The sequence below is a fragment of the Saccopteryx leptura genome, chromosome 9 (assembly GCF_036850995.1).
Source record: "Saccopteryx leptura isolate mSacLep1 chromosome 9, mSacLep1_pri_phased_curated, whole genome shotgun sequence".
In the NCBI taxonomy this organism is placed as follows: domain Eukaryota; kingdom Metazoa; phylum Chordata; class Mammalia; order Chiroptera; family Emballonuridae; genus Saccopteryx; species Saccopteryx leptura.
The window spans coordinates 43,742,611-43,756,592 of NC_089511.1; the positions used below are offsets into that span (position 1 = coordinate 43,742,611).

General features: G+C 37.4%; 1 protein-coding gene across 1 annotated transcript in view; it reads left to right on the plus strand.

Annotated features, from left to right (window-relative positions):
* The first annotated feature begins 594 nt into the window (after nucleotides 1–594).
* The window catches only part of ZNF570 (zinc finger protein 570), a 33,098-nt gene continuing 19,710 nt past the window's right edge, over nucleotides 595–13,982 (plus strand). Inside the window, exons 1-4 of the mRNA XM_066348369.1 lie at nucleotides 595–703; nucleotides 1,445–1,524; nucleotides 8,464–8,590; nucleotides 8,913–9,008. Of these exons, the coding sequence (XP_066204466.1) occupies nucleotides 1,516–1,524; nucleotides 8,464–8,590; nucleotides 8,913–9,008 (232 nt within the window). The 5' untranslated portion in view covers nucleotides 595–703; nucleotides 1,445–1,515. The remainder of the gene's footprint in view (nucleotides 704–1,444; nucleotides 1,525–8,463; nucleotides 8,591–8,912; nucleotides 9,009–13,982) is intronic.

Below are 13,982 nucleotides of genomic sequence, written 5' to 3' on the forward strand. Positions count from 1 at the left end.
CACCACCAAAGGACAAACAAGAGAACCATTCATACTTTCTACCCTGACCCGCCCTGCCATCTATATTAAGATAAGCAAGTCCCACACCCTAAGGAAAAGCGGGTACTGGGAAAAAACAGAATAGCCTGCACACTTGAGTCCCTGTTTCACCATCCACCTACATTTTTCAGGTACCCTTACCAATTCCAAAAACTATTCCTTTTTCCACTTTGTGTAAACGCCAGAACTAATGCCAGTCCACAAATAGACCCCGCCCCCTGCGGCTAACTGGGCTCTAAATTCTTCTGTCCGGATCGCTCAGGGTTGTGGACCCAGCACTTGTGCCCGCACATTTTAGTCTTGGTTGTCTAGTATAAAACTCAGCTCAGGAGCTGCTGCGAACCCAGGCCCGGAGCTAACAGGAATAGGGACTTCTCGGCTCCCTCTGGAAGATATGGGAGAGACTGGCGTGTGAAGAAGGTGGTGGCGTTTAGAACCCCTAGTGCGAGTGCCGTTCCCCACGCCCCCCGGGTCTGGACTACATTTCCCAGTGGACACCGCGTGTATTTGGCCCGCGGCCTTTTTGTGTCCTCCGAGGACGTGTCCTTTCTTTCCGGGCACGGGGCTGGGTTCCATCAGTCTCTAAGGGTTGGATGTGGGCTCTAGTAGAAGTTACCCGAGCTTGGGAGCGAGAACCGCTCTTCCCCGCAGTTCAGTTCTGCAGGTAGGGAGTGAGCTAGGAGTGGCCTGTGAGTCACCGGGCCGCCGTCCCCGGACCCTCTGTGTAACGGGGTGGTTGATACGGTACCATGTGAGACTGTTACCTGATATACCTGTGCACATCGTATCTGTGTGATTTGTGTGTAAGTCAGTGGCTGGTGCAATGGAGTGTGAGATTGTGAGTAGGAGTGAAAGAGTATTCTCTGTCCCCCTGTTCCCTTATCTTTTGCCTCTTTGTGACTGGAGTGTGTGAGTGAAACAGTGAGTTGTAATTCCTTAAGATTTGAGACTTGGGGGAATGGGAGATGGTGACCCTGGAGACTGTGTCCATACCTGTGGCCACTGACTTTGATGTGTGTAAAGCTGTGGTTAACGCGGTAGTTTTTAAGATTGTACAGAGATTGAGACTGTGTTGCCACTACTGATTGATTGGAGAGGACTGTGGAGTCAGGAAGACCTTTATTTGATCTTGGCGCAATTAGTTGTGTTGCCTTTATATAAATGTGATCACATTACTCGGAGTTCTTATTTGTAAAATCTAGAAAATATATTTTTAAAATAATAAGAAGTGATTTAGGTATGGATTAAATTATAAACAAATTCCCAGGTTTCTATTATGCTTTCTTTTTGTTGGAGAAGGCATGCTCCTCTTTTAACAGGAAGAGAGAAGCCACAAATCTCTAAGCTGGTGATTTTGGGTGCTGCAAGGAAAACCTGGTTTCTCATGACCTCTTTCCCATTTCAGTCATCTAAGGACACTTCCACTTCCCAAGACAAGAGCCAGAGAAGTAAATTGCTGTTGGTTTTCCTAAAGCCATGTACCAGGTGAGTTGGTGTTTTCTCTTTCCTGAAGTATTTTTTCTGCTTTTTAAAACAGGCAGACATTAATTTTCCTTCGGCTGAAACTTTTTTTGTGTAGCCAATTATTTCTTAAAATTCTTCACCCATGGATTCCCACCCATTCAAGATAAATACTGAAGTCTTTGCCTTGGCCTGGAGGGTCCTACAGAATCTAGTCCCTGACTGTCCTTCTGACCTCATCTAACCTTTCTCTCTTGTCTATAAGTTATTCAGTTCCAGCCACTCTAGCTTCCTTGCAGTGAGTTGGATATATTCTTAAATTATGGCCTTACACTTGATGTTCCCTTTGCCTGGAATGCTGTTCCCCCAGATACAGACCAACTTTTTCATTCTATTTTTTTGCCCAAACATTCATTCATTCATTCAACAAATTTTTATTAAGCATTTATTAACTAATAGGGTTTAGCCCTTGGTCCTCTTCTGTGCTCTGTCTACAATCCCTCTTTTGGTGATCTTATCCTGTTTCATAGCTGTAAATACCACCTATATGGCAACAGCTACCAAACTCTATACAGCCCAGACCTCTCTCCTATAATCCAGACTTGTATATCCAACTGCCTACTCAACATCTTCATTTGATTGTATTCTAGATAACTCAAACTCAGACATCTCAAACAAAGTGAAAACTTTGGAAGTTTTAGGGCATAGGAACCACATGGTCTGATTCTTATTTTAGTGGTATCACTCTGGCTGCTACTGATAATAAACCTAACAGGACAAAGATAGAAAGGGGGATACCAATTAGAAAACTCTTATATCATATATTCCCTATCTCAGGTACTCAAGCAAGAAGTATTCCATGAAGAAGTTATGTTTGTTTTACCTTCAAAAGCTATCCAGAATTTGACCAATTTTTAATACTAACACTGCTTTATTTCTGTTTGAATCATCATCTCTCAACTAGATCATTGCTATACTCTCCTATCTTGTCTCCCTACTTTGACCCTTACTCTCTTCTAGTCCATTCTTAACACAGCAGCCAAAGTGATCCTGTTACACAGGTCATATTATGTTATTCCTCTTCATGGTGGCGATAGAAATCATAAAAAGTACAGACAATTTTTAAAAATAATTTACCTTCAAGAGAAAAAGGGAAATGGGTGGTGACTGAAGGAGAAACTTTGGTGGACAAGTTTTAAAAGCTAAATATACTGCTCACAAAAATTGGGGGATATTTTATCACTTCATATTCATTTTGAAATATCCCCTAATTTTTATGAGCAGTATATATTGATATATCTTAAGCTGGCGTTGAGTCAGTAGAAATGCCACCCCATTAAATTTAATTTTCTAAATAAAATTTTTTTTTAAAGTAAAAATAAAAAAGAAATGTAACTAGTGTGGAGCATGTGCTCAATTAAAATATTTTAAACTACTGAAATAAAAAAAGTAGAAGTAGAAATTTGAAGGTGAAGAGGAGAAATAAGAGAATTGCTGGAACAGTGCTGGATGGACATGCACTTTGCACTTGTGGACAGTACTTTGGATGAGAGCCCCTGATTGGGGGGGGGGGTGGCACCTGAGGAAACTCTCTTGCACTGGGCAGCTGCTCCCATCTAGTTGCAGATATGCACCAAGGACACTTTATTCAAGCCAGGCTTTGGGCGGCAGGGAAACATGCTCCTACTTGCCCCAACAGCCCTCCTTAAAGGCCAGTGACTTCTATGGGCATGGCCCTGGGCTGTACAGGCCCTCCACCTATGATAGGTGGCCTTGTTGGCACCAGGGGGTAGGGAGCTATAGGTGGGCCTCCAGCTAACTCCCTGGACAAACTGCACCTGGCCACCTCCCTTGAGTGCTCACGGAGACATCATTGTGAAGGGCACCTTTTTAATTATTGTAAAGCTTGTGCTGTTGCTGTAGTCTCTACTGTTTATGTAATATACCTCACCCCACGCACAGGGATGATCATGGAAGATACCTATTACATAGATTGTGAGGCGAGCAACCTTAAAGGGGTAGAGTGTAGGAAAAACAGGTGTGGTTAGGCTTGCTCCCTTGCATTTTGCATGAATAATGTATGAGCATGTGGCAGAAAGCGATGTGTATATAGCCTACATAAGGCTATGGGTGCTTTCCCTGATGCACGGATCTCTTGCCTGCCACTGTAAGGGGAAGTTTGCCGGTTTGCTTGCCCATTGCCACAAGAAGAGGTTTTTCCGCTGCCAGTTTGCTTGTGTGCCTCTGTGGGAATCCAATAACTGGGAGTGGCCCAATGCTTTCTGGCTTTCCAGTTCCTCTACTATCTGCCTGAATCAATGTGGACCTGCCTCACTTTTGCCATGAGCATTACAGGAGGATTATTTGTATAGGTATTGATATGACCAAAGATTATAACAGGAATAGCATTGGAGAAAGGGAGAGTGAATCATGTGTTCAAGGAATGACAAAGAATTGGTATCTATCAGGAATTGGTAAGATAACTGAAATGAAGGATAGTGTGATTTATAGTCTGATTTTATAAGATATAAAACTAGGTGCCCTTTAGGGAGAAGTAGGAAAGGAATGGTCTGGAAGCAAGTATAAGTTGCAAAGAGGTCACCTGCCTTATTTCCAGGTACAAGAGATATGTAAAGTAAGGCAGTCACCACATGACAGGAGTTTAGGGGAAGTAGTCATTTCAGCTGGGAGCCACGTTTCTGTAGGACATCATGGTAAAGGGAATGGTTGTTATGCTTCAGTCTGGTTTGATTATAATTATGACTGGATTTCAAAACTGAGTGTTACATTATTTGTTAAATGTCAAATATGTTAAGGTTAAAATTTAAACTATATTGACATTGTAATTGTTTTCACTGACTATATAAATTAAGTCAAAGAATAAGTAAAAACGTGTATATCATATATTAAAATATTTATACATTTATTATGTATATTTACATAAGCTATAAACATTTTGAAAGCATATATATCATATAAACAAAATTCTTAACAAGAACATTACTGCAACATATGAGGTATGTTATTGCTAGAACAGAGAGGGAAAAAATTACAAACTACTTCATATAATTAAATAAGAAAAAAGGTTACTGTTAAAAAACACTTAAGGAATTTTTATTTCATAGAGACAGTTTTTTATGACCAAATTGTATCAAATGACCAATAATGAAGTCTTTTCTTGCCATGACAGATTTACCTCTTTCAATTTGTTAAAAAACAAATTTTACACACACACACACACACACACACACACACACACACACACAATGTATATTAGTTTCATCAGCAAGTGGTCACATTAAAATCTGGAATTCAACTGAATCTCAGCATGGCTTGCAAGTTTTTAAGAACTTTGCCCAGCACATTTAGGCAGAAGTAGTATTATGAATGGAACAACCATTCTTTGAAAATATCAATAAAATCAACAAACCACTGGCCAGGCTCACTAAGGAAACAGAGGAAGGAATCGTATAAACAAAAACCAAAATGAAAAAGGAGAAATTACCACAGACATCATAGATATACAAATGATGATAGTAGAATACTATGAAGGATTATATGCCACCAAATCCAACAACTTAGAGGGAATGGATAAATTCCTAGAACTATACAATCTTCCTAGACTGTATCACAAAGAACTGGAAAACCTAAATAGACCTATAAGCAGGGAGAAAATAGAACTATCAAAACCTCCCCAAAGACAAAAGCCCAGGACCAGATGACTACATTAATGAATTCTACCAAACATTCAAAGCTTTGGTACCTATCCTTCTCAAAATCTTTCAAAAACTAGAAGAAGAAGCAATACTCTCCAACACATTTTGTGAGACCAACATAACCCTCCTACCAAAACCTGCCAAGGTCAACACAAAAAAATAAAACTATAGACCAATATCTCTATTGATTACGGATGCAAAAATACTAAACAAAATACCAGCAAATAGAATACAACAACGCATTAAAAAAGTAACACATCATGATCAAGTGAGATTCATTCCAGGAGCACAAGGAGAGTTCAACATACATAAATTGATCAATGTAATACACCACATCAACATAACAAGGATAAAAATCAGGTGATTCTATCAATAGATACAGAAAAGGCATTTGATAAGATATAACATCCCAACATCCATTTATGTTTAAAACACTCAATAAAATTGGAATAGAAGGAAATTACTTCAACATAATAAAGGTCATATATGACAATCTATCAGCTAATATCATACTAAATGGTGAAAATATGAAAGCTTTTTTTTCTAAAATCAGGAACCAGACAAGGTTGTCCACTCTCTCTACTCTTATTCCACATAGTTCTAGAAGTTTTAACCAGAGCAATCAGGCAAGAGAAAGAAATGAAAGGCATTCATATTGAGAAAGAAGAAGTAAAGGTATCACTTTTGTCAGATGACATGATCCTGTATATAGAAAACCCTATAGACTCCACCAAAAAATTCTTAGAAACAATAAACTAATACAGTAAAGTCACAGGATACAAAATCAATATACAGAAGTCTATTGCTTTTCTATACCAGTGATGAAACATCAGAAAATGAACTAAAAAAACAATTCCTTTTACAATTGCAGGGAAAAAATACCTAGAAATAAACTTAACAAAGGATGTAAAGGACCTGTATACTGAAAAGTACAAAACATTATTGAAAGAAATTTAAAAAGACACAATAAAATGGAAAAATATTCCATGTTCATGGATTGGAAGAGTCAACATAGTTAAAATGGCCATATTACCCAAAGCAATATACAAATTTAATGCAATCCCCATCAAAATCCCAATGTAATTTTTTAAAGAAATAAAACAAAAAATTACCAGGTTTGTATGGGACCATAAAAAAGCCCAAATAACCAAAGCAATCCTAAAGAAAAGTAATGAAGCTAGAAGTTTTACACTACCTGACTTCAAATTATACTATAGAGCCATGGTAATCAAACAGCCTGGTATTGGTAGAAAAACTGACATACAAACAAATGGAATAGAATCAAGAGCCCAGAAATAAAACCACTTATATATGGACAAATAATATTCAACAAAAGAGCCAACAACACACAATGGAGAAAAGAAAACCTCTTTAATAAATGGTACTGGGAAAATTGGAAAGCCACATACAGAAGAATGAAACGACTACAGTCCCCTTACACAAAAATTGATTCAAAATAGATCAAAAACCTAAATGTAAGAGCTAAAACAGTAAGTGAAATAGAAGAAAATGTGGGTACTAAACTCATGGACCTTAGCCATAGAGAACAACTTTTGAATTTGACCCCAAAGGCAAGGGAAGTAAAGACAAAAATAAATAATGGAACTATATCCAACTAAAAAGCTTCTGCACAGCAAAAGAAACTGACAACAAAACAAATAGGCAGCCAATTAAATGGAAGATTATATTGCAAACAACAGCTCAGATAAGGGGTTACTGTCCAAAATAAACAACTCACAATGCTCAGCAACAAACAAGCAAACAAGCCAATTAAAAAATGGGGAGAGGACCTGAACAGACACTTTTCCCAAGAGGACATACAAATGGCCAACAGATATATGAAAAGATGCTCATCTTCACTAGCTATTTGAGAAGTGAAATCAAAACTACAATGAGATACCACCTCACACCTGTTAGATTGGCAATTATCAACAAAACTGGAAATAACAAGTGTTAGAGAGGCTGTGGAGAGAAAGGAACCCTCATCCACTGCTGGTGGGAATGTAAACTGATACAGCCATTATGGAAGAAAATATGGTGGTTCTTCAAAACATTGAGAATCCAACCACCATATATATGACCCAGCAATCCCTCTACTGGGTATCTACCCCCCAAACTCGAAAACATTGGTACATAAGGACACATGCACCCCCATGTTCATTGCAGCATTATTCACAGCAGCCAAGACATGGAAACAACCACAGTGTCTCCTGATCCTGATAGAGGATTGGATAAAGAAGATGTGGTACATATATACAATGGAATACTACTACTCAGCCATAAGAAATCATGACATAGTGACATTTACAACATGGATAGTCCTTGAGAACATTATACTGAGTGAAATAAGTAAATCAGAAAAAGCTAAGAAATATATGATCTCATGCATAGATGGAATATGAAACCAAGACTCATGAACATAGATAAAAGTGAAGTGGTTCCCAGGGGAAGGGGGTGTGGGGAAGGGAGATGTGGGAGAAGGTGAAGGTATAAGTGCAGAGAGATAAATACAAGGTGACAGAAAGTGATTTGACTTTGGGTGATGGGTGTACAACATAATCAACAGTTCAAATGCTATAGAAATGTTTCCCTGAATCCTAGGTACTCTTATTGATCAATGTCATCCTGTTAAAGTTAATTTTCTAAATAAAATTATAGAAAATAAAATTAAAATAAAAAAAAGAATGGAGCAGCCAATTTTTTACAGAAATTTTAGGGTCCTCTGGATTGAAGTATTTGAGTTTTAAAAAGGAATTGACGATCTGCTTGGTCTCTAGCACATATTTCAGAGATACAGCAAGCACTTTCTGGTCTCGCTTTTAATCCTCTTACAGCTTCTTGAACTTTCAAACCATTCTTTCTTTATTCAGTGTATTCAGTGAATGAATCTTTGAATACCTCATGTGTGCCAGTTAGTGTTTTGTAACTGGGAATATAGCAGGGACCAAAACAAAAACATGCTTTGTCTTCAGGAGCTTATATTTTAGTGAAGGTGGGGGCAGACAGTAAATACAACAAGTAAGTGCCATAGAGAAAAACAACCAGTGTTAAGGGAATAGAGACCTGGGGCAGGAGCATCGCTATTTTTATACAGAATGATTGGAGAAGTACAAAAGCCCTGGGGGAGAGGAACATGTTTGGCATATTTGAGGATGAAATATCAAGGAGAGCCCACTGTGGATGGGGCAAAATGAATGAGGTAAACTTGGTAAAAAATGAGCGTATTTTACTTATTATTTCATTTCAGGAGTTGGTGACCTTCAGGGATGTGGCCATAGACTTCTCCCAAGAGGAGTGGGACTGTCTAAATTCTTCTCAAAGGCATCTGTACAGAAGTGTGATGTTGGAGAACTACAGGCTCTTGGTATCCCTGGGTAAGAATGTCTTGCAGAATTGTGTTTCTCTATTGATAAGGGGCTCTGCTACCACCATTATGATTTTTCTGGATAACATCTGAAGGGCGTGGCTCAATGTGTGATGCCTGTGCCAAATATGGTTTAATATTTGTGGAGTTGCCAGTGGACAGGTCTATTATTAACCTGTGCTGGAAGCTTCAGCTTTCCTACCCTGTGAATACCTGTCCTTAACACATTTTTCTTACTGTTCAGTTCCTTCTTCCCTGATGATCAAAGGACTGGATGTGAGTTCCGGGATATCTGCAGCATGACCAAATTCTGTTTCTTTTTGTACATGCAGGACTTTGTTTTTCTAAGCCAAGTGTGATATTATTGTTGGAGCAAGGGAAAGAGCCCTGGATGGTGAAGAGAGAGCTGACAAAAGGGTTGTGCTCAGGTGGGTAAAAAAGAAATAGGCAAAACCCTTTGCAGGGACCAGCTCAGTTTGACTCAGAAGTGTTGCCTCTTCACCTTTCTTTGTTGGCACGTTCTCAAATGCTCTCGGTCTTACTAGAAACTTGGGGCCTCTTAGGGTGTTCTCCCAAATTTGTTTTTCTTAACGGACTCTCACAATTTGCCCCCTTCTTTCTAATAACTCACTACCTATTCTCTGAGTCCTATTTCTTCCCAGTTTCATATGCCTTTTTCAGTCTTTTAAAAAAATTCTTTTCCTAATCTGATAAACTTTTAAACTTGACAGACAGCTGTAACTGATGTACCAAGTTCAAATACGGATGCAGTGAAATTTGGGGCAAATTACTAACCTCTTTGTGCTTTTGTTTTGTCATCTGTAAAACAGGTTAATACTTTTCAAAGTGCTTTGAACAGTTTCTGTCTCATATTATGGACTCAAGAGCAGTTAGCTGCTAGTACTATAGTAGTAGTATCCCTTTAAATGTCTCATTTTTCTCTTAATGGTCAGTTTATTTTTCCTTTAATCAACGTTTATTGAAATTGTAGTTTAAACAAATTACTTGCAAGATGCTAGGGTGTTATACACTTATATAAATAAACAATTAGTAAGCCAGTAGCAGAGTTATGATATAGCTATAAATGGAAGAGAAAACTGACATAAATGGGAAACTCAGAAAAAGGTGAGAGGCAGAGGAGTATGGGTAACTGAGAAGATGATGGTCTTGACCAAAAACACAGGTCAGAAACTAGAAAACCCCTGGCCGGTTGGCTCAGTGGTAGAGCGTCGGCCTGGCGTGCAGAAGTCCCGGGTTCAATTCCCGGCCAGGGCACACAGGAGAAGCGTCCATCTGCTTCTCCACCCCTCCCCTCTCCTTCCCCTCTGTCTCTCTCTTCCCCTCCCGCAGCCGAAGCTCCATTGGAGCAAAGATGGCCCCGGCGCTGGGGATGGCTCCTTGGCCTCTGCCCCAGGCGCTGGAGTGGCTCTGGTCGCGACAGAGCGACGCCCCGGAGGGGCAGAGCATCGCCCCCTGGTGGGCAGAGCGTCGCCCCTGGTGGGCGTGCCCGGTGGATTCCGGTCGGGCGCATTCGGGAGTCTGTCTGTCTCTCCCCATTTCCAGCTTCAGAAAAATAAAAAATAAAAAAAAAAAGAAAAAGAAACTAGAAAACATGCGAGGGAGAAGATGTGAAGAGTTTCTCTATGGGGCATAGGAAGCATTTGGGTAAAATGGAGGACTGAAGCTCAGAAGAAAAGCAGGGTCTTTGTAATATCTCTGTCAATACTATTCCCCAACTCAGCTACCACTCTCTCTTCCCAATCTTTGATGTTCTTGTTCAGTTTTTCTGAGAAAAAAATTTGGATATAGAATCATATTGTCAAGTATATGTGACTAAATTTTTATTAATTTTTATTATTAAATAACTTACACACATAAATATATATTTGCATATATATTTATATATATATATGTTTATATAGTTTAAATAGTAATAGAACAAAAAGGCCATGGGCCTACTTCTTAGTGTAAGAAATAGAAAGGTGTTAATGCCCTTAAAGATCCCTGCTTAATGATATAACCCTTACTACCCATGGTTTATCCCCACCCCTCACCATGGTAACCATTATCTTACAGTTTTGTGTATCATTTCTTGGCTTTTCTTTATGGTTGTATCATATATACCTTTTTTTAAAATTAACATTCTTTTTTTATTTAGACAATTAATTTTAACAGGGTGACACTGATTAATTAGGGTACATAGATTCAGAGAAAACATCTCCAGGTCATTTTGACATTTGATTATGGTTGTATACCCATCACCCTAACTCAAATTGTCTTCCGTCACCTTCTATCTGGTTTTCTTTGTTCCCCTCCCCTCCCCCGCTCCTTCTCCTCCCTTCCCTTCCCCTCTGGTAACCACCACACTCTTGTCTATGTCCACAAGTCTCATTTTTGTGCCCCACCTATGTATGGAATCATACAGTTCTTAGTTTTTTCTGATTTACTTATTTCGCTCAGTATAATGTTATCAAGGTCCATCCATGTTGTTGTAAATGATCCGATGTCATCATTTCTTATGGCTGAGTAATATTCTATAGTATATATGTACCACATCTTCTTTATCCAATCATCTATTGAAGGGCTTTTTGGTTGTTTCCATGTCTTGGCCACTGTGAACAATGCTGCAATGAACATGGGGCTGCATATATACCTATTCTTAACTTTTTATGACTGATAAATTATTTGGAAGTTTTAAATTACAAATGTAAGGTTTTTGTTTGGTTTAATTGCATTGTAGTTAGAAAATGTGTTTAATATGCATTCATTGAAATTTTTTGAAACTGGCTTTTGTTCCTAGTGATTTTGTGAATAGTCTATGTTTCCTTGAAAAATAATGCCTATTTCCTAGTTGTTGAGTACAGCATTTGATATATGTGCATTGGACCAAGCCCATTAATTTTGCTGGTCAAATCTGTATCCTTATTGATTTTTTAAAAAACCTCTTTGAGCAAACAGTTATGGGGAGATATATGTTACAAACTTCTACTCTGATGGTGAATACATAAATTATTTTTTGTAATTCTGACAACTGGTTCTTTATATTTTGAAAGTATTTTGTTAGGTTTTATGGTTTTGGAATTGTTTACACTTTCTGGTGAATTCTTCCTTATATTACTTTCACTGTCCTTAAATCTAGTGATGATTCTTCCCTTAACTATTTTGCTTGATATTTATATATACTGTACCCCTTCCTTTGTTAATATTTACTTATAGTTTTTTCTAGCCCTTGACTCTACTTTCTATTCTACATACTGTTTCTATTGTAAATGGTATGTAGCTAAATATATTTTAGTCCAGTTTGATAATCTTCATCTTTTAACTCAATGAGGGTAGTTATTTAATTTTTTTTGGTAATACCAATAAAATTAAATTTATTTCTACCATCTTATTTTCATTCATAAATTCTGCTTTTTAAATTTTTTCTCCATCTGCTTATTTGAAAGTTATACAGTGTATTTCTATTCTTAGATTGATTACCATAGAAAGCTTAATGTTTATAATCATCTTAATAAAGTCTAAAGTTAATCCTTTATTTTCCTCTTTTACAAATACAAGAACCTCAGAATGTTTTACCCTCACTTACCCTCATTTTAGTTTTATCTTATTTCTTTTAACCCCATAAACATATCCCATGAACTATTATTTTGTTTAGTCTGTACTATTTAGATTTACCCATGTTTATAATTTTTTGTTTTGCCATTTTTTCCTATATCCTAGAACTTTTCTTAAATCCTTTATCAATCTTTAGCAATTTTATATTCATATGAACTATTTTGTTGACATTACTTTGCTCATTTGTTTTATATGCTTATTTTGCTATATGCATAAAAGACCTTTCTATATGTTTACACACACACACACGCACAACATAAATTGACAGTTATTTTTTTCAGCACCGTAATGTATTTCATACCTTTCTAGCTTCTGTTGTTACTGTTGAGAAGTCAGTTCTATTAGTATTTTTTTTCCTTTCAGTTTTAAAAATGTACATCTCCTTTTTTTTATTATGGTACTTCTAAATGTAAATTTCATTTCAGTTGTTCTACTTGGGATTTATTATGATTCTTGTATCGGACCATTCTGGTGTTTAATGGGTTCTAGGTGGTTATTTCCTCACATGTACTCCTCCCCTACTCACTGTATTTTCTCTTCCTAAAATTCTATTAAGATGTGCCTAAGACCTTTTAACTCACCAGGGCTAAGTGGATGCTCCTAATTTTACTACTCCCTTACTTGCCTGAAGGTGCCTTCTAGAGTCTTTTTGACTGCTGGGAGTTTACCTTAACATCTTGCCAGATTTGCCATGCATGTAAAAAGACAGTTTCTTTATTTTATAGCACATTTTAAGTTTTTTTAAAACATGCAGGTTTGTCATTATTACTAGTCTGTTGTTCTGCTGACCAGGGCTCCCATGCACTATGTCTGAGTGAGAAAGAGTGCATCCTTTTGATAATGTGATATATTAAGTATAACATCACAATGTATTTTCCCAATATACATTTCTCTGAATATTGATGTTAACATTGTTACATGCATTTATTACCCAGTTATTTTTAAAATGGTCTCTTCATATTATTTACCTGTTTTTAATGGACTATTTTTACTTTTTATTTGTAAGGTCTCTTTCTTATTGAGGATTTTATTTTTTTTGTCTTAGGTTAAAAACAGACTTAATTTTTTAAAACGTATGATAAAATACACATAGCAAAATGTATTTTCTGAACCATTTTTAAGTGTATAGTTCAGTATCATTCATATTGTTATGCTGCCATCACCAGCATCATTCCACAGAGCTCTTTTTATTTTTTTTTTAATTTTATATTATTTTTTATTGACTTGAGGGGGAAGGAGAGAGAGAGAGAGGAACATCAACTTGTTTCACTTAGCTGTTCCATTTAGTTGTGTACTCATTGCTTGCTTTTTGTATGTGCGCTGACAGGGGTCGAACCCTTCACCTATGGTGCACTGGGATGACACTATCTACTGAGCAACCCAGCCAGGGTGAACTCTTTTTATTTTGTAAGACTGAAACTCTATACCCATGAAACAGTCACTCCTCGTTCTCCCTGTCCCCAGCCCCTGGCAACCACCACTGTACTTTGTCTCTATGAATTTCAATACCCTAGGTACCTCATATAAATGAAATCATACAGCGTTTGTCTTTTTGTGACTGGCTTATTCACTTTAAAGATAAAATCCTCAAGGTTCATCCATGTGATAGCATGTATCAGAATTTCCTCTTTTTTGAAAGATGAATAATATTCCATTGCATGTATATACCATATTTTATTTTTCTATCCAATAGTGGACACTTTGGTTGCTTCTGTATTTTTGGTTATTGGGAATAATGCTGCTACGAAAATGTATAATTAAATATGTCATTGAGACCAACCTTTCAG